The 17,557-nt window shown below is 33.7% G+C and overlaps 1 protein-coding gene across 1 annotated transcript in view; it reads left to right on the top strand.

Moving 5' to 3' along the window:
* Positions 1–17,557, top strand: part of TTC6 (tetratricopeptide repeat domain 6) — a 66,270-nt gene that overhangs the window by 13,724 nt on the left and 34,989 nt on the right. The window contains exons 6-10 of the mRNA XM_064512097.1: positions 3,160–3,369; positions 10,016–10,166; positions 11,796–11,900; positions 14,389–14,451; positions 16,396–16,823. Of these exons, the coding sequence (XP_064368167.1) occupies positions 3,160–3,369; positions 10,016–10,166; positions 11,796–11,900; positions 14,389–14,451; positions 16,396–16,823 (957 nt within the window). The remainder of the gene's footprint in view (positions 1–3,159; positions 3,370–10,015; positions 10,167–11,795; positions 11,901–14,388; positions 14,452–16,395; positions 16,824–17,557) is intronic.

The raw sequence follows: 17,557 nt of genomic DNA, 5'->3' as shown, positions 1-17,557 counted from the left end.
AGAGAAGATGTATTAAAAATTCATTAACTTGAATTTGTATTACAGTCAGTGCTTATCTGAAATTCAGGAGATTTTACTTGAAGAGCTGCAATTTAAGGACAACTGCTTATTCCCTTGCTCTTGTCATAGGTGGCATCTGTCATTCTGTAGCAGCAGTGCAGATCAGAAAAGTAATACAGACTGTGCTCTAATTTAACTGATCCTGTCCATCCCATGTCAAGTGAGACTCTTCAGTTTTATGGTCTTCTGTGCTAATAAGATCTTTATGGCTAGCTTTGTTTAGATGTACCGTAAGTTGCTTCTTCACTTCTCCCTTTATTGAGGTTAAAAAAAAAAGAGAAGCTTTAATTATTAGCTTTTGTTGTTCTTAGGGTCCTGAAAGGTCTATTGGATACAGAAGAGAGCCTTTTTATGGCAGGCCTAAAGTTTGTAAATGGATAATACTTTCAATTAAGTAGCTGAGAATAGTCATGGGAAAAGAATGCTTAAGTTTATGAAACAGTCAAATTGGCATTTAAGTGACCCTTTGCATGCCATTGCTTATCTGCATTGCTTAAAGATCATTTGGTTAGCCAGATTATATATTAAAACAAATACTGACAACAGACAATGAGTATTTTACCTTCAATAAATAGTTACTGTCAGATTATCAACAGTGCAGAAACTGCATGATTTTCTAAAAAACCTGTATTTAGTGCATTAAGTGAGGGTAATGTAGGCCACACACATAGTATTGTTTTTTCATGTCCCCTTTTTCAAAGAATGATAAATAGTCTGTTTTAGGAGAATGTGTGCTGTAAAAACATTCACCTTTACCTGCAGCATGCCCTAAATATTTTAGTTTACATTGATAAAACATTCAGTTTCTTCATTCAATGAAACGATAAACTCCTATACAAGAGCAGTAAGAAAATAATGCAATTGAAGTTACATTTAAACTGTTTTTGTAATTTATTTTAAATGAATAAAAGTGTGGAGAAAAAGTGCTCGGGTAGGTTTTAAATCATCTTGTCTGCCTTTGTTTATAGAAATCACTCCAACTGATATAAGTTCCGATTTACAAAACTGTTTGCCATCTACTTTTATTTTTTAATTACATTGTAATTGCATTGCAGAGAGAGTGAAATGAGTTGCAGTATCATGAGATAAGACACCATATACATTTATGAAGATTGCATATTCTTTCTCCATTTAAAAAAGCTGTATAAAATATTCTTTCTAATTTTAAATTAAATGTGATCTACTTATTAAAATAGCGATCTCTGATTTCTCACATAAAATAAGTTGTTTATTTCTATTTATGCTGCAAAATGTATGAAATCAGTTCCTAAAAATTATCCATTGCATTACATGGGGTGGCTGCAAGTATGCCTTAATTCCTAGTCAGTCTTGTGTGCTATGCCAGTGAGTTGCTTTTCAAAATGGACATTTCATTTTTAGAACTTATACATTTTATTTCCTAAGCTTGTTCTTGTTCTCCTTATTCAGGCAAAACTGCCGCTAATTTCAGCAGACTTTGGACTTAAGATCTGGTCAAATTGGTTCTTGTTGAAGCTCAAACTAATTAAGCTCTTTTCCGTATATTAAGTTGTATGGCTTAAGAAAAAAACTTTTCAAACAGTTTTAATTAAAATAATATGGACTCTTTAATTGACATTCTTATTCATATTGGATAGTCATGTGCCTATAAATTTAGAGACTTAAGGTATGTTAATATAACTGAGATATAGTAAGATATATTAATGTAACTAACTAACTATAAAATGATGAGAATCTATATAGAATTTTAATTCCATCTCCAGCATTTCAAAAGTATATATTTAGAGAAATCTAAACTTTCTAATTAGAATAACGTGAGGTAGTTCACTTTCCTTCTCAATGAGAAATCTGTTTTTCATAATATTCCCGAGAAGGGAAAAGAGAATCTCAAATTTTCTGGAGAAAAATGTATCTTAAAAAAACCCTCATGTCTATTTTATAGGATAATTGCTTAAGCATGAGTGGAATATCTGTTATATTAGTGTTTTTCTTGTTTTTTTTTCCTTGCATGTCAAATTTTTGCTGTTGTTAGTTTTCCATAAAAGTAAGCAAATATAAAATGTTATTTTTGTAACGTGAGTATGTATCACATAGTAAATTAATTTTGTATTTTCCCTTATTTCATTGTAGTTCTTGCTGATTTCCCCTTTATAATATGTCTTTATGATACAAGGCATAGTCCTCCGTAAAACAAACAAACTTCGTTTACTTGAAAGTGTCATTGTTTCTGGAGAACCTTAGAAAAATAGTTAAACCTGAAAACTATTCAGTGTAATTTCAAAGTGGAATTTTAATCATTTTCATCTGGGATTTTTTCTCAAAATATGAAGGCACTTTTGAACTTTAATTAAAAATGGGATATATTTGGGGAGCCATTACTGAATTTTTGCATCTCAGACACTTTCCATATGCTGCTCTTCACATTGTAACTGTCTGCACGTTAGACATTTATTAACTTTGTAGAGTTCATACAGTAGCTGGAGACTGTTTTTAGAACTTGATCCATGGCCTATTGAAGTCAATAGACTTTCATCACCTTCAGTGCAAATTAGATTGGAGGGTTAAATGGTAGAATTTTTTAGTTACTAACTTTTCAAAGATAGCTAAAGACACTTTGTTTCCTCTAAAATCAACAGTCTAATTGAAAAGTTAAAAAAAAGTTCAAGTAATAGCATGTCATAAACCCAATTCAGAGTTTTAAGAGTATTTACAAGGTACTTGGTTATGGGAGAGAATTTGCAGATGAATGTACATGTAACATCTTAACATAACATTTGTTCACATACCCGGCTTAAGCCATAAACCTACATTATGTACTTGGGTTAAATGTTTAGTGCATCAAGTGAATGCTCTTAAGTTAGGAAAGTAAAATTTTGACTTCTGCAGTTACTCTTTACTTTAAAATTACTACCAAATTTTTAGATTTTGCTCTGTCTTTTGGAAAACAAAAACAAAAAGAACAAAACTCTCTCTGTAATAGAAATTATAAAACAATTTATGCCAAGTATTTATATTGGAAATTTATGTCCTTTGGTCTGATATCTGTCATAATGTAGTATAAGATAAATTACATACTTATAGAGTATGGATGTTAAGGTTGTTTCTTTTTCTCCTTTCTAGATGTCAACATTATCCAGACATTCATCGTCTATGTACTGCTTTTCCTAGTTTTATGTTGCCTCCTGATTTACGATTGGCTTCTAGAATCTATCATACTTTAGACAGAAGAGGTCACAATGTCTTATTTACAGCAGAGGATCTGGACAATAAAGAGGAAGAACCAACCTGTTCAAAATATATTTATTTGAAAGAGCAAGCTGAAAGGAAAAGGTATGAACTTACTTCTTTTCAGCTTTTTGATTTTTGTAAGTTAAAGAATTAGTTGTTAAATACTGAATCACCAGAAAAGTTATTTCTTAGTAGTTTAATATGAGTGGCAAAGAAAAATACTGAAAAGATTTTGCCTTACTTTGGCAGATATGTTTTAAAATAATTAGTACTAGCCTTAAGGCTAGAAGGCTTGTATTTTGTTCAGAATGTAAAATCTGTTGTTTATTTTTAAAATAAATCACACTTTGTAGATATATTTTAAAAGATATGTCATGGTTTAGGTTATAAATCTATGAATGTTTATACTTCATTCTGCTCACGTGAGAAGTCCCATTGAAATCACAAATGCTGAACAAATAGAGTAGGTTTTCTGTGAATGTCAAATTCTGCAAGAGTAAAAGGTTTAAAGTCCAAATCCGCTAGCCCTTTATCACAGAGACAATTTGCATCAATCCTCATTCTACAAGCGCTTAGGAACAAGCGTAACTTTAAGTATTCGAGTGTAGTTCTGTTGAATTCAACACATGCACAGAGTTAAGCACATACAGAATTTGGGCCTCAGATAGATTCCCTGTAGTCAGCTATATTCTTTGCATGTGGAAAGGGTGCCCATGGGACAAGTGTAGGCTCCTGTGTCTTTAATGTATGAGGAGCTGGATTAGAACAAAATGAATGTTAGTTAAATTATTTTTGAAGGAAAAAAAACCCAATAAAAATGTCAGTGCAGCATATCAAACAAGATGATCTGTCAGCAAATTTGTTTTGTAAGTAGCAGTAAGGATATGTTAATGGGTTTTGGAATCTGCCTACTCACTTATATTATTACATTACTGATTTTTATATTTGACTGTTACAAATTTCTAAATTTTTGTCTTTTTGTTTTTTTGCACATATTTTGCACTAAAATAGTGTGAAATAAAGCTAGGCAATGAATATGAAGAATAATTTATTTTTCCTTGGTTATTATTTGAGTCTGTGTTTTGCTTTTTTCTTTTTTTTGCCTTAATATTTTTTATAGTAAGGTCAAGAATTTTAGAATTGGAGCCCTAATGTTTTCAAGTTTTTCCTGATGTTTTTTCAGACTGGCAGTTTGCTACTTATAGTTTCTGTATATCACCAGCCCCAGAAATGTAAAATAATTGCTCATAAAATTTGTAGGTGACCTGAAGAATGGTAGAGTGATAAATACGGATAAAGATAGTTTGTTTTACAGGGCAATTTGAATAGCTTGTTAAATTGGGCTCACTTGAAAAACATGCATTTTAGTGCAGCCAAATGCAAGGTCATAAGAATAAGAATAGGGAATAGGGGTCATGCTTTGTAGGAGAGGAGATTGTATTCTGCAAGGAGCTTCATAGGCTTGATAGATAACTGACTGAAGATGACTGTGCAATACTTTCTGAACTGTTTAGCTTAAAATAAAGAAGGTAAAATATTAGCTATAACAGAAAAAAATTTGGAAGTAGAAATATTATACAGGGCTCTTCTGTTCCAGGCAAGTGCTCTAACAAGTGAGATACAGAGTCATGCCACCACTTGTTCTCTCTCTTGGCTGCATGACTTTTGCATTCTTTTCTGCTCAACAGCACAATTTCCTGTACCCAGAATGGTCAAATAATCTAATGGTGACTGAGATTTGAATCCTCCAGTAGGCAACAGATTCTCTTTTCCTGTCTCTGTGCTTTTAAGTAGTGCATTATCATAAATAGGTGGAAATTGACACTCTTTGCTTTTTTCTCTGGCTGCCTTACAAAAGAAAAATAGTTCACATTGCCCTTCCTTGAAAGAATGGATGCATCTACTTTCATGTTCTGGATTTGAAATGGAAGGAAGTTTCTGCTAGCAGCCCCTGAAAAATCTAAGCTCCAGAGAGAAGCAGCAGATTTCCTGCAGGTTAAATCTGTGATTCTTCCTCCATATGCAGGTTTGTAGGAATTGAGTGTTGTCCTCACTAAGTGTGAGGAGTCTAGATGCTTAATGTGTTCCAAATACCATGGTAGGGGAGCAAACAGAAGTGTGGACTGCTGTACGTGATCCCTCCTTTTCTTGAATACCTGCTCTTTATTAAGACATTGAAAAAGGTCCTTATGTTGTTTTTATACAAGAGATATAAGAGATGGCTTGAATTTGTTACCTGCATAGTATTGTTTCTGATTGAAGAGGATTTGCTAGACAAAAGCATCACAAACCCAGTAGTTGAAATTTTGGTCTGGACAAATTGAGAGTAGGTGGAAGATTTGGATATATAGCAACTTCTGGAATAGCTTACTCATGGATGAATTATTGCTTGCAGCCCATAGATCAAGACTGGATGTATTTCTGGGGTATATCCTGAGTGTCAACCAGAGATACTGAACTTGATGCAGAAACACTGGTGAAATTGTATTATCAGTATTATTTCGAAGATCAGGTTGGGTGATCAGCATGCTTTTCTTTGACCTTAAAATCTGTGAATCCATAAAATTCCTGTACGAAAGTTTCTTGTCCTTGATTTCCTTTGATACAATCAAGCCTACCCATCAAGCATGGTATTATTTCAGGGTGCAGGGTTAGGCCCTGATCTTTCCTTTTGGTCAGTGTGAGCTTCTGCATCTGTCAGGAATTTGGGTACATATGAATATCCCTCACTGCCCTATTTGAACATTTGGTTTTTGTTCTGCAATGTTTTCTGTCTGTTGGACAGACACAGGCAGAGTATAAGGGTGTAATGAGAATAAGGACACTGATCAGATTGTGAGCAGGGATTTTGGCATACCAGTGATGCAGCGATTAAATATTTTGTAGGTCACAGCAGAAGAGGTTTTAAGGAAATTTTGAGAGAGAATGATCTGTATTATGTTTTTCTCAAATGTGAGAGGCAGCGTGAGGAAAGGCAAAGATGTTTAAAATGGAAAAAAGAATACCTAGGAAGTTAGTGATGGAGTCAGAAGTCACTCAAAAATGATAGGTGACATCTCTCTACTGATCTAGAGATGACAGGAAAGAGAAAGGTTGGGAAAGCAGAGGAGCAGCTTATATTTGAATTAGCTTCTCTTTTTCTGTTATTTCAAAGAATGGGATGACATGTTCAAAGCAAGGAACTATGATCTTTGCAATAGCACTTTGAATGCATGTGAGCAGAGCAGTTGTACTACTAGTCTTAGTACTAGTCTAAGAAAGAAGTGCTGCAGCAACTAAGATACAAAATGAGATACCAGACTTTCAGCTTGTAGAGAGATTAGGAAAAGCCTCTAATGTTGGAATGTGGTGAATGATACCCAGGTTCTGAGTCTGAGTGCATGATGAGATGCCACAGTGATGAAGAAAGAGAAGAGAAGACGCTATGAAGGTTGAAAAGGGAAAGACTCATAAGATCCTTATGTTTCAGTCTTGCTGAGTTAGCACTGGCAACTAGACATCCCAAGAGGAAGAGAAGTTGACATTTTTGTTTGTGCAGAACAGATTAGTGAGTTGCACTCTGATTCATAATCTTGGAGAGGGTACCCGTATATGGTTTTTGACTACAACATTACTAGAAATACGGAGTAGAGGAAGAAGAGATATGAGCGGAATATAGAATCCCTTGAGACATGCAGCAAGTTGAAGCAGTTAGATGGGAGTAGAACTAGGAGAGATGAAGCTATGGGAGGACAGGATTTCCAGAAGAAAATGGTTTGGTTTTCAAGACGTAGCCAACAGGTTAAGGAAGTGGAGGAAGAATCTGAGCGTTGTGTAATAATCAGTAGAGATTTTGGGAAGAAAAGTTTCAATGGACAGTTGTTCTCCCCACAGATGAAGAAAGTTAAGAAGGATGCATATGCTAAAATTCCTTGCTGAATTTATTTAATCCTCGAAGTCTAGAAAACTAAATTCTTTGAAGCACTGCCATCTAGTGGCACCATCTACACTCATCGGCTTTTAATTTTTAAAAATGGGTTGTCTGTGTGAGCCTTGAAGGTCACAGGTATAATTTATCTGACACTAGTTTAGGTGTCTTTAAGAATGTAGCTGTCCACATTTCATTACTGATCAGTTCCCTGCATTTGGCTAATTTCACAACTGCAAATAATCTAAGTAGGGTTGAGCATGGTATTTGTATAGTGGATAGTAAAATTCAAATGACTTTGCTATTTAAATAGCAATAGATCTATTTTCTCTAGGTTTTCAGTACTAGTTCTGAGTTCTTCTGTGAAAGACTTGTTTGGTTATAACAAAGTCCAAGCCTACAATTGTAGGACATCATAGTCAATAAGCTCAAGAAAGCAATAATTATTTTGCTTTAAAGTCTTGTCTTCACTATGAAAAATACATTTTTTTTTTTAAACCTGTAGATAACTTTGCAGGTCTGCAAAAAAACATGTAGCAGAGCAGGGAACATCAGGTTGTCAAAATGCACACTTTGCAAGTATCTCTTTCCTGGGGTTGAACTAAGGTTCCTTGTTTTTGCTCTCCTGTTTTATCTTGGTATATTTTGCAGGCATCAGTTATCTGAATTTTAAAAAGGTTGCTTTTTCAGTTATAAAGACAAGTACAAGCAGAATATATTTTTCTGAAGATATTAATTGGAAAGGCAAAACTTCTCCTGACAAGTATCCTGCAATAATTTTAACAGGGTTTGTAGCTTCATGCTGTTTCATAAGATTCCTTTTAGCAGGAATACCTGCATGTCCCTAAGACATTCCAAGTTTACAGTTTTTTGCCAACAGATGAAAACAGAATAGATCAATAGGTCAGAATATTAGATCAATATTATTATTGCTTGGAGCTTTCCTTTGTTTTATTTCTCTCTTCCAGAAATGAAAAGTCTGAATGGTGCTTCACATTAACTTGCATTTTATTCCTTAGTATAGACTCTTCGAATTAAAAACTGTTTGTGACAAAAGTGCTCTAAAAGAGGGGCATTCCTTTTTACATTGGTCACTTAAGTCACTTCTTACACCAAATGCTAAAGTATCTTTCAACTGATTGTTTTCTACCTTTTAATATCTTGTATGACTTGACATTCCTTTTATGCAGACTCCCACCTTGAAGGTCAGAACCACCAAATAGTTAGACGTAAAGGAAAAACTAGAAAGGCCACTTACCAAAAGTTAGGTTTTCAGTTCTTGTTTTTCTTCCCTACAAGTAATAGGTCTTTTGTCAAAACCTCCACTTGAACATTCCAGAGAGTAGTTCAAGAACTACTCCCAGAACTATGACCTGTCTTCCTGTGTAAGAACTATTCCTTTGGCCTAGTGCTATTTTTTAAAGATTCCTCTTTAAAATTCAGTCACACTTTAATTTGGAAGGCATTTTGTTTGCTAAATAGAATGGCTTGTTCTCAATTATGCTGAGACCACTCCACCCTTTATACACCACTGTGATAGTTTAAACAGGTCTTGAAATGGAAATACACTGCACTTAGTATAAATGAGAATCCAGTCCACTATAGCAGATATTCATGTGACAGGGAAATTACTAGTAATAGAACTCATACACCATAGTTTCATGAAGGCACAAAGAAACTTCATTATTAATTTAGTGTTTTCAGAAAAACTACCCCAAACCTGAATAACGCCAGTAGATGTCACTGTTGGCATATGCCGATGTGTTGAGAAAACTCAGGTGTTCGATGTAAAGTGTATTTTAGTTTACATACATATATGGATACCTGAATATAGAAAACTGAGTGGTTTTTTTCATACTTTTGTACATATAGTACATATTTATCCATTTATTACATTCTGTGCTTGTAATTGCTGGTACAGTAAAGGCTATATATAAGTGAGAGCTTAAGTAATTGTTGTATTATAAAATAAACAAGGACAAAAATATAAACATAATTTCTATTCTCTGTAAAGTAAAAATATCCATTATCACTTTGTGCATAAATCCTGCAAAATAGCTGTAAAGATGATGAATCTTAATAGACCCAGAATACTTGTTGCTACTATTTTCTAAAATAGTTTTACCAGTTTAGTAGTAGTAATAGTCTTCAAATCTGTGTATACACACACACATGTATTTATGAGTTACACTGTGTTGTGTAAAAATGTGCTCACTATTTTTGAAATTGAAACAATTGTAGATGGGAAATTAGGATGTATAATTACTTCATACTACAACTTTAGAAAGTGAAATATTCCTTTCGCATGATGTTTGCAATAGGTAAGTTTATAAAAATGAGCAAACAAAAAAGAATCAGAATCCAATCCCCAATGTAATTGTGAAAGATCTTATTGAAAAGCAGCCAGACATTTGTACTGAAACCAGTTCCCTGGCATTTAAGTATATAGCTGATCATAAGAACTTAAATGATGTATTTGCCATGCTTGAAGTTACCTCTGTAATACTTTTCTTGCTGATTTAGACCTTAGTGTTGCATTTTTCGTGTGACTTCATGCAATATACACCATGGATCTGATCATGAAAGGCTTCTCGAAATTATTTGGAATGTGACTACAAGAATTACAAGTTTGGCACCAGGTTTTTGGTGTGTGTTAAGTCATTCCTATCTTGAGTTCTTCCCTCCTAAGGAAAAAACTATATATTTTGTACATTTTACTCATTATTGACTTTCAATTTGATTCAAATTTTATTTAATTTTATCTTTAAATAATAGAAAACTATTTTTGTGCTTTTAACACCTGACATCTGAGTAATTTATTCATCTTTTCTGTTGCTGCAGAGTTTGTTATGAAGGCATTCCTATTTCAAAGCAATTCCAGAAGGATGGGATTCATGTCCTTCCTCCTCATGCATCAAAAAATCTAACAGAATGGCAAAAAATAGCTGAGTACTGTCTTAAAAAGCCACAACTGGAACTGCTAGGAGAGAAAGTAAGAAATATTTTTAATAAATGTGTGACACAAAATCCGAAAAAGTTTTTTATTTTTTTTTTGGTTGTATGAAACATGTATGAAATAAAGATCTACTGATTTTTTTCAGCATTTGACAATATGTGATATAAAAAGGTATTATTGTCCTAAATGGACATTTCTATTGATGGAGAATTTAGTTTTTTATGTTCTGAAACATCACACCTCAGTTCTTATTTCTTTCTCTAAAACAATAATAAATGCTAAAATGCTAACAAATAAAAACACTAAAAGAGCAAGCTGGATAGTTGATACAGGCTGAGAAGCCCTATACCTCACAAGATTTCATTGCACATGTTTTTTTTTGACAAAGTCATATTTAGTAAAAACTGGCATTTTATCATGTAATATTTATGTTCAGATTTAATACAGACATTTATAAATTGGATTGTTGTTAGTTGGTAACTGCATTGTATTGGTTTTGAAGGTTTGCATTTATCCAGAAGCTTTAAAAATGTTTTGGGCTCCAGCTCCACCAAAGTTCTCTGCTCCAATTTCTTCCATGAAGGAAATTTTATTTCCTACATATGAGGTAAATATTTTAAATGTATTTTTAGTGTTCCTGTCTTCTGCAGAAATACATATCTTTCTCTAACATGTTTGTTAACTCTAACAGTTGTGTTATGTCCTGCTGTTTTGTTAACATTTCTGCAAATTATAAGCACAGTTGCTAAGTCATTGTACAATTTGTAATAATGTTTTGAATAGTATTGTTGTAGTTTTATTTTTGTAGAAATGGAAATTAAGTTTCTAGTAGTAAGTATTCTTAATTACCATTTCCTATTATGTTATCTTGCTTAATGCTTACTTGTCATATTTTAATTAATTGGAGTCAATAACTTCTTTCCCCCTTTGTGTCTTTATGTAGAGAGCTACTTTTATATAACGTTTTTCCTCAGCTGTGCTGACAGTGATTTCTATTAAAATGGGATAAAATAATTCTTATATTTAACAAATTCTGTTCTAGAAAAATGCCTTTTTTGAGTTTTGAAATGTTTTGAATCTCCATTGTGATCACATTATTGGAAGAGATGAGTTGTTCACATAAAAGGGCATACCTACTGTATGGTGCACATATTAGTAGCACTCTGCACCTTCACGTAGTAAAGGTTACAGAGAAACTAGTATTTCATGACAACTTCACTCCCCTGTGCAAGAGATAAAGAAGACTTTTTCTTCTGCGTGGATGAACTGACAGCAAGAGTAACCTGACATGGTTCTGCTACTGCTATCTCCTAGCCTTACTATGTCTGCACTGAGCTGTGTTGGTGTTGCTATGTGGACTACTGCCAGCTGGCAGAAGTTACCAAGTCTACAGGGGAAAATTTAGAGAATCAGGTAGCAATAATCTGTTCCCTCATGTCCTTGCCTCTCATGCACCATGTAAATCTTGATCACATTAAAGAACATGCCCCAGTGTCTGTCCATCAGAAGCCTAGGATATGTGGCTTCTGCGATACTGGACTTGATCATCATAAATCTTTAGCCCAAATATAGGCTTTACTTATTAATCCGTTCCTATGTTTTCTATAGCAGGCTAAAATAATAGTGTTGCACATATTCAAATATGCAAATATATTAATATTTCAGAGCAATGTTATTGAAGGTGTTGTATTTGAAGACTTCACTGATCTTCAGGAAGATGAAGAGTTAGAACCTGAGGAAGGCGATCATGATTTCTACAATTATGAACTGGTGTTGTATTACAGTACTTTTTAAAAAATATAACACTATAAAAATTAAGATTAACAAAACAATTCTTAGTTTTAAGATCTATATGTAATACAGAAAATGTTTCTATGTCATTGACTTCTAGAAACAATTTTGTGATAGGTTTTTTTTTTTTTAAGGAAATGAAATTCAGTATTTAAATTTGCTTCATTTCTGAATAGAAATGTTAAACCTTTTTAAACCTGAGACTACTTAATTTAGGATGTTGGAACTTCTACTGATGTTAGCCATGTATTGAAATCCCTTAGATTTAGGAAAATATATGTATAGAAAGAGTCATTGCATATTTTAAAGACTCCTCATTTTTAAATATGGTAGCATTATGTGGGGAGGAAGGTTTGTGACATGAGTTTTTGGGAACATGACATATCTCAACAGGTTGGCTTACTGGATATTCCACTCTGCCAAACCATCTAAAAAGCTGTGAGAGTCAGGAAGCAGAACAGGGGAAGATAGGTGTTTCCCAATATGTGGAATTTTTATATAGAGTTTCTCAGAATGTAATATTAAAGAATAGGCAAAGGGATTCCATGCAGGTGATTTGTCAGTGGCAGGTTGAAGCGTGGCTCTCAGCTATAGCGTGGGTCTTTCCAGTTACAGAATGATGACTATCTCAGACACCTTTGATCTAGTTCTTGGAAGCAATATAGGAATGAGGGCCATAAGCTCCACTGAGAACATGGAAGTGGCAAATGATGCTGTTTAGTTAAATGTGTTTACACAGGGCTAGCTGTTTCTAGCAAATGGGTTTGAAAGGTGGAAGTGGGTAGAAACCCAGATCCCATGAGAAGGAAGCTGAAAATATTTCTTTACTAGAGAGTTTGAGGTACAACTGAGTATTTCTGTAGCTAAAACACAGATGAAACCTTGGAATTGCACGTGCTACTGTGACCTCAGTTGGAGCTGAGGAAGACTAATGCAGAAGTGGACGCATTTGTATCCATAATTGGGCAAACTGAGACTAGCATAGTGTTACTGCAGCTGAGCTCCCAGATACAGTTTAATGAACAAAGGCCCCGTTTAACACTGTTGTAATTTAGGGCTTCATTTACAATTTGGGACTATTAGGGCAGTTAAGATCTATTGGATAACATGTTTCCTATTTGAAGGTGAGCCATGCTGGGCAAGATATATTTGCCTTTGTCCTTGAAATGAGAGGCTATGGATATCTGAGGATCTATCATTCAAGAAAATGTGACTTGTAGATGGCGTGGGAGCAGAGCAAAGCGATAAATTTGATGATGGTAAAGGAACACTTGATAGTGTGAACACTTCCTGTAGGAGTTGGCTAGAAATACTGAGAACCTCATTCAACATATCAAAAAAGAGATGTTCTGTGGTCAACTTTGTGTGTCTCCTACATCCTTTTGCAGCCAGGAAGCAGCAACTTAAAACAAATTATTTTATGTAAAGATAAAAATTATTTGGAATTTTTTATCATGATTGACTTCAGGCACAAAGAGATTATGGCTGTGTTAGAAAATATAACTATAAACTGTTTTGGAATTGTGTAGCAGAGATGAAGACTGCTGGTAGCCACTTGTCTACAGGAAAACTGGGCCATTAGGTACAATAATTGAAAATAATGAAGGTTGTAATTATGCATCAAATATATATTTTTTGTATATATATATATATATATATATATATAAAAAAATGTATGTCCTCATTTACTTGCAGACATCTTGGGAACATTTCTGTTAGGGACAACACTTTTTTGGATTTTTTTTGAGCTTTTATTACAGTAGAAAATTGTTGACTTCGTTCAAACAGTAATGATTATGGTATAAGTAGACCTGTTAACACATTGATGTCTGTTGTAATAGTTGTTGCACATACAGTTTCTCAGGCAGAAGTAATACTCTTATTGAAAATTACTGTTGTGCTGATGTAGCCATATTATTGTCTGAGGTTCCCAAGAAAAAAAAAATGTGCGTATAAGTATTGTGACTCAGTGCTTAGTGAGTCTGGCACATTTAGGAATTGTTGTGCCTAATACATATTGACTGAAAAGACATCTCCTTACAACCAGTAAATTCAGTCTAGGTGATCAACAGTATGGCATATTCACAGTGTGTTCTGAGGTTGTTGAACTTACTGTGCATGCACAGAGCATCTGTGCACCACATGTATAGAATATGTGCACTCCTGGAAGTGTCCAACTGACTGCCCTTGCTCTGCAGGGTTAATCTGTATGAGTACATTGGATGTATCTGGGATTTTTGGACATCTGGCAATGGAAATGGGCTTAAGACATCCAGAAACATAGATAGAGGCACTCCTTACTCCACTCAGACAAAGGCAGGGGCATTTGGGGGAAAATTCAGATTTCTTTGGAGATTGTCTTTATTTCTGGTAATCCCAGCTTTTAAAAGCAGAGTTTATCTGAAAGTTCTATCATATTAGACTCAGACTAATTCAGGCTTATTTTCACTTCTTGTTTTATCTATAGACAAAAACTATTCTGAGAAGATGTCATTCTTTGCCAGATTTTTCCGACAGTGAGAAATTAGAGGTATTGTTTTATATCTACATGTATTTTTTCCCGAACTATGATTTTATAGAAGAAATTCTTACACTGAGTTGAATTAAACTTAGTATTTTCTTATTAAATGCAAAAATAAGATTCTCAAAGATCTCTTTCAAGTGGATTGGCTATATTGAATCTCTCAATTTCAAAATAGGAGAGCACAGATCTGTACTGAGAACCCCTCATTAACTTTACAGGTGTTTGGATATAGGCCTTATTTATGTCAGCTGTCCATACTCATCCAGCTAATCTGAAAAAAGTGGAACAACTTACTTAAAGACTTGCAGTATCAGCTTCTTGGATTTCAGACATATCAGAACATCAACACTGTCTAGTTTCCAATCTAAAGTGCCATGCACTTTTATGGCTATTGAAGTAACGTTAGATATTTCACAAAATACATAAAGCAGCAATAAATTATGCAAACTTTACACTTATGCAAGTGATAACACTATAAAGGTAATATTTTATTAAGGAATTTGATTTTGAATATGAGTTTGAGTAGTAAGTATTTATTTAAAACTTTTACATAGTTTGTAACAACCTCCTTAAAATGTTGTGACCGTGGTGTTTTAAAGACAGACATGAAGCATGGCAGCAGTTGAAGCTTTATGCTGTTATTTGCAATTTGAACTAACTTTTGATGCTTGGTGTTAAAATATCAGAGTTTTGTGTTCAAATAGAAGTAGTCTTGTTGAATTCAACTAACAATCCTTTAGCTAAACGGCGCATAGTTCATTAAAGGAATTAGCCAAATAGCAATTCAATATTTATGCAATTTACAATCAAATTATTTTCTAATCTATACGATAGATAATAGTTTTACACTGATCATGTGGCCCGAGTTTCTTCTTTTTAGTAAGTCAGTATGAAGCTTAGATTTTTTTTTAATGATAATTTTCCTAAAGAAAAGGGGCACACACTGTGGCATTGTTATTTTTTTATCTTTTCAAAATGTCACAAGGTATAATGCATTATTACAAATAAAGTATGAAATGTATTAAGTGAAATGGTGTTCTTTAAACTATTATTAAAAGAAGCTGAAGGCTGATACAGTATCTTTCCAATAAATATGTAAATGATGTAATTCTTAGCAAATGTCTATAACCAAGCTTTGAAAAAGTGCTTGCTTGAGTCTGACTCAAAATTGTTTGGTGCTTTCTTTTCTTCAGGTTAGTGAGTACTTTTCTCTGTAAATTTCAGGCAGTGTACATGAAATTGCTTTTTAATTTCTTTGAGGATGTGTCATCCTTAGTATTACAGTGCAAGTTAGACAAGTCAGAATAAATGAAAAGACTGAGAAGCACTAGAGAAGACTGAGAATATGTTAGTACAAATAATGCTTGCTTGATAATGAATTACAATTAAACACCAGAGGATAACAATTATTCTGCAGTTCTTGATTTTGTCAGGTGATTCGGGGATAGGAGCACAAAGTACACGGGTGCGTATTTCCATTCAGATTTTAGTTCTGCTTCCATACAACACAACTGTAATTCCAAGCATTTTGCAGAGTCCTTCCATTTTTCTTCTGACTTCATAAATGTATCTCAGTTCATCTTTCTGTAAACAGCACTACCATGGGCATACATTTTTGTTTTTAAAATTTAACTTTCCTATAAAGCCTGGGGGTTTCTAGTTCACATTTCTTGTGATACTTTTTAGAGAAGATTAATTTTAGCCCTTTTGCCAGCTTCAGATAATATTGAATTAATGTTGTAGGTCCGTTTGTTTTGACACATATCCTGAGGTATGCAGTTCTCTTCCCCCCCCGACCCCTTCCCCAATTATATACTACTAAGTTCTTTTCAGCTGTGTAGTCGCCATGGCAAGAAACAAAATCCAGTCCATTAAAACTCAGCAAATGTAATATGTACATCTTATTTCAAATGGGCATACAAATAATTTAAGTTTCCTTTTTTCTAACAGATAAGTTTGATTGGAAGGTCAGTCTCTGCTCCAGAGATGACAGCTTTCAAAGATGAAACTATGTTAAAGATGTCAGCTAATTTCAAAACGAGCATGAAAGAGTTGAAGTTTATGAAGCAACAGATAGCTGAGCCAAGAGTTGAGACAGAGGCTGGGAAAAGCTCCCCTACTAAGCATCTATTGAATCAAATCTGTGGTGATCCGCAATCAATGCAGACAGACACACCGGTGGAAAAAACACCTGCTTCAGCTAGACAAGAGGATAGTGAGAATGACATTTTTCTTGCTGAGAGATCTCAGAAGGCTGGGATTAAATACCCTGTTTTCCCAAGAAGAAAAAAAACAAAGAAATCAAAGAAGATAATAGACCCTAGAAAATTAGAAGCTGTGATTAAGAAATTAAGTCAACCCCCAAAGATTCTTAAAAGGTTTTCTTAAATTAATGTGTTTTGTCTTTTTAAAGAATATATTTTAATTTGTGGCCATATTATTTAATTCTGTATTTTATCTTTTTGAATATTAAGTATTACTTTGAAATTTAATAATAATAGTTTAGTTATTTAGGACAGTATTTGTTTTTTAATGCAAAGAAAAAATACATACCTTTCAGAGTTTTTTTGATATTTAGTACATATTGCACTTTAAACAGTAACAGTGTTGTTTCATGCAACAACAGAAAAAGATTTATCTAAATGAATCATTAAAATGTTCAAACTTCTTTGTGTGAAAAACAAGGGAGAAATTCTCAGTATTTAGGAAACTTAAATGCTAGGCTGGACTAACCTCCTTTGTACCATGAACTGCATAGATTATATCAAGCAAGTGGCCTTTTACCTTTTTTATTTCTATGTATCACACTAAATATTTTGCCAGTGAATACGTACTATTTATGTACTTAGGATGTGGGATACAAAGAAGACATGGCCTTAGAAGGTAACCAGATATTAGAAAAGCATAAGAAAACATTAATATTCTTGCCATTTTTTTGGCATAGGGGTATTAAATACTTGTGCTTGAAGTATGAGCTGCAGAAAAACAAATGCTGTCTATGTTCGTAGTAATATGTTATATGTTCACATGGTACTTATAACGATGCTCAGGTCCAGTTTTATTTCAGCTTTTTGCATTTTTTTTTTCTTTTAGGCGCCTTTCCATAGGTAAT

The sequence above is a fragment of the Dromaius novaehollandiae genome, chromosome 5 (assembly GCF_036370855.1).
Source record: "Dromaius novaehollandiae isolate bDroNov1 chromosome 5, bDroNov1.hap1, whole genome shotgun sequence".
Classification (NCBI taxonomy): Eukaryota; Metazoa; Chordata; class Aves; order Casuariiformes; family Dromaiidae; genus Dromaius; species Dromaius novaehollandiae.
This window is presented reverse-complemented; position numbering and strand designations above follow the sequence as displayed.